At 47.2% G+C, this 3,377-nt stretch overlaps 1 protein-coding gene across 1 annotated transcript; it reads left to right on the forward strand.

The window, feature by feature from the left end:
- The first annotated feature begins 406 nt into the window (after nucleotides 1-406).
- LOC147964392 (uncharacterized) lies at nucleotides 407-823 on the forward strand. The gene has a single exon (XM_087529959.1). It carries the CDS (start codon nucleotides 407-409, stop codon nucleotides 821-823), a length of 417 nt encoding a protein of 138 aa, XP_087386085.1.
- Nucleotides 824-3,377: the final 2,554 nt, after the last annotated feature.

The raw sequence follows: 3,377 nt of genomic DNA on the forward strand, positions 1-3,377 counted from the left end.
CTTTCTGTAAATATTTATGTGGCTTAGATAGGTTTTTACAAAGGCACACAAATATTTCAGAGGCATTTGAGGATACATTCCATATACTAGGAATATAAATTAAAATTCAAATACAATAGTGGTTTAAATTCAGTGCCCAAAATGTTCCTCAAAAATGTTCACTATTTTTGGTTTGGTCTCAAAGCCATGCCAAAAATTATCAAACATTTATGAAGGCATTTTGGAAACAATGAATGCAATTTAAAGGGTTCTTGCCCTTCTTTTAAAATGATTTCTGAGGCTCTCACTTTCCTCATTTCAACTTTCAGAATTTAGACATGATGCACACCTGAAGCTAGCTTAGTGCAAAACGAGAAGCTAGGGATGTGACAGCGGGGGACACGGCGCTAGAGTTCGTCGTCAAGCTATGCGATCCTCCGTGCAGCGCCTGCTGCTCCCTTGTCCCTTCGCTAGGGTGATGGAGGACGACCAGCCGCTCGGGCCGCGGCTACGCATGAGCGGTTGCTGCAATGGCTCCGTGTGGGTGGACGTCGAGTACCCCGCGCCTCATGTCATGCTTCTCAGGCGTGGTTGGAAAACCTTCGCCTGTGCCCACTACCTTGCGGAAGGGCATGTCCTCCACTTCAAGTTGGCGGAGTCCGATATGCTCTCCATCAAGGTCTTCGGATGCTCAGGTGTTCGCCTAGGGTGCCGCACGGAAAGCTCGAGTGACGATGAAAGCTCCTCCTCGAGCGACTGCGACGAGGAGGGCACTGACAACGAAGACGGTGATAAGGAGCCCTTGGTCGTCAAGCATGAAGATGGTGACTTAGACTCCAGCTGAACACCGGATGCACCATCACCATCAGCTAGGCGCCGGCAGCACCATCATCTGCAGCTGGACCCCGGCAGAGCAATTTGCCGGGGGTGTTTGGCCTGGACGTCACTGATACATCCCCAGCGTATCTATAATTTTTGCTTGTTCCACGCTGTTATATTATCATTCTTGGATGTTTTACAATAATTTTATAGCAACTTTATATCATTTTTTGGGACTAACCTATTGACATAGTGCCCAGTGCCAGTTGCTACTTTTTGCTTGTTTTTTACTTCATGGAATATCAGTACCAAACAGAGTCCAAACACAGTGAAACATTTTGGAGATTTTTCTGGACCAGAAGAGACCCAGTGGGCCAAAGAAGTTCCCGAGGGGAGGCCCGATGATGCGGAGCATCCTACGGTCATCCCCATGGGCCTACCTTCGTCTTCTACGACACCACATGGACCTATGACAAAAGCTCGAGCAAGGGCTGTCGAAACTAAGGTAAATTCGCTCCTTTCCGAACCACCACTTTCTACATGTGAGACATGGCTACTACCTCTAGCAGAATCCCTATGTGTGATCAGGTACTTAGAGGGAAGCCACGGAACTACTACATCCAATGGACGAGCCAGCGAGGACGCCAAGTACAAGGACCAAGAGAAGGAGCTGCTAGGAGCCTACAACTACCGGATGACCGGCCCAGACTAGACGTTTGATGCCTGGAGTGACAACCAGCTAGCGCAAGTCCCAGCCGGCTAATGCTACAACGGCCGCACGTCCGACACACCCCCAGCGACCGGACGACCGAGCCCCTCCGGACATTCGGTGTCACCCAATAGAAGGGAAATTATCATAAATCCGAGACCTCCGGACGACCGATCGCTTCCGAAAATCCAACGCCACCTGGTCCGAGCTGAAATGTCGGACGTCTGACCGCTTCCGTACGTCCGGACCCTCGCGAGCCATTGGACGCACGACAGCGTCCGGACAAATGACACCTGTCTGTCGACAGCGTGTTGGGCTGAAGCCCATGTCTCCTTTCATGACCCTAGACTATATATACTCCTTCTCTATATCTTTCTAGGGTTAGCATTGGTTTAGCTCATATGAGAGATAGACCTTTGCTCATCCACTTGATACCTACTCCATTAGAGGCCAAGTCCTCCATCTAGTGGAAGATTCCCCAAGTGGATTCAAGCCCTCTACCTAGGAGAAGATCCCCTAGTGGATTCAGGACCTCCTCTTGGAGAAGAACTAGGTACTTGTATCTTTCCTTTATTGCCTTTGGATCTTGTGATCTCTTTGTGTTCATGGATCGAGTACATGTGTGATTGTTCTCGTTGCTTGGAGTGTCTCTCTCGTGTTTTCCCTCGTGTTTCCCCTCTTGTTCTTCGTAGGATACCCTCCATTTTGTGAAAGATTGGCCCCTACGGTTCCACCCTACATCATATTAGTATCATGAGTCTTGGTTGATCACGAATTTGGAGCCCCTACCCTTTGATTTCTATCCTAACTTTGTTGATTTTGTCCGAATTTCGAAAATTCCCCACAAAATAGCCCCAATTTTTTTGTGATTTGTTGGTGTGATGAAGTTTTGTTGGATTTGATCCATGGATTTGATGTGTTGCAGGTAGATCTAGCTTTCCCCCATCATTTCCCCCATTTCCACATACAAATTCATCCAATTTTCACCAAATTTTGTGTCCCCACCACGAAGCCTAGAAGTTCATCCTGTGCCCGAAATCGCCCATGCACCGGACGACTGGCCAGTACCGGACGTCCACGACCACCGGTCATCCAACCCCTGCCGGACATCCGACCAACCTAATGAAACTATTTTTTTCCGCCATCACCCACACTTATGCATTGCAATCCCATAACCCCTCATAGCCACCACCACTTTCCGCAACCACCATCGCTTATCCGCTACCACACCCGACATCTTGACACGTTTTGTTCTTTGAGAACTTGAGTTGCAGTTTCCGTTTCCTAACGTGTTTCGGCTACTTAGGGAAGGTTCAACAATGCCATCACGGCCACTCATCTTCGTCATTGACAACGACCAGTTCACAATCTTGACACCCGAGACCGTAAGCAAGGACGGTAACTTCGACGACACCTTTGTGTACTCCTTGCCATTGCATTGATAACCCCATAGCCCATTTTGCATCTCTTTCCCGTCAAGACTAGCCTTTGAGTATTGCCGACAATGTTACTTCTGCACATTAGTGATCATAATTCCAATTGCATACATATCATACCATCATGGTACATATATCTTGATATCATCTCTTGTGTCACACGATTGTCATCGCATATACGCAATTGCTATCTTGGTTCGTTAAGTTCTGCATAAGTGGCCAATAAAGAGCTCAAAAGAGAAAAAACCAACAAGCTTTTAAGGAAAAGAGAAAGATAAGCAAAGAGCTTTTAAGAAAGAACCATAGCATCATACTACATTAAGATTTCCATACTCGACCATCTTGGATCATATCACCGGAACACCATACATAGAGGATAATTGGGATAGAAGTTGTTGCATTTTTGCTTTGTAGGTTGTGCACAAGTCTCGTAT

The sequence above is a fragment of the Triticum urartu genome, chromosome 6A, assembly GCF_056163025.1.
Source record: "Triticum urartu cultivar PI428250 chromosome 6A, HENAU_Tu73, whole genome shotgun sequence".
Lineage (NCBI taxonomy): Eukaryota > Viridiplantae > Streptophyta > Magnoliopsida > Poales > Poaceae > Triticum > Triticum urartu.

Excerpts from the sequence above, each read along its gene's own strand:
- LOC147964392 (XM_087529959.1), top strand. The coding sequence starts at position 407 with ATGCGATCCTCCGTGCAGCGCCTGCTGCTCCCTTGTCCCTTCGCTAGG.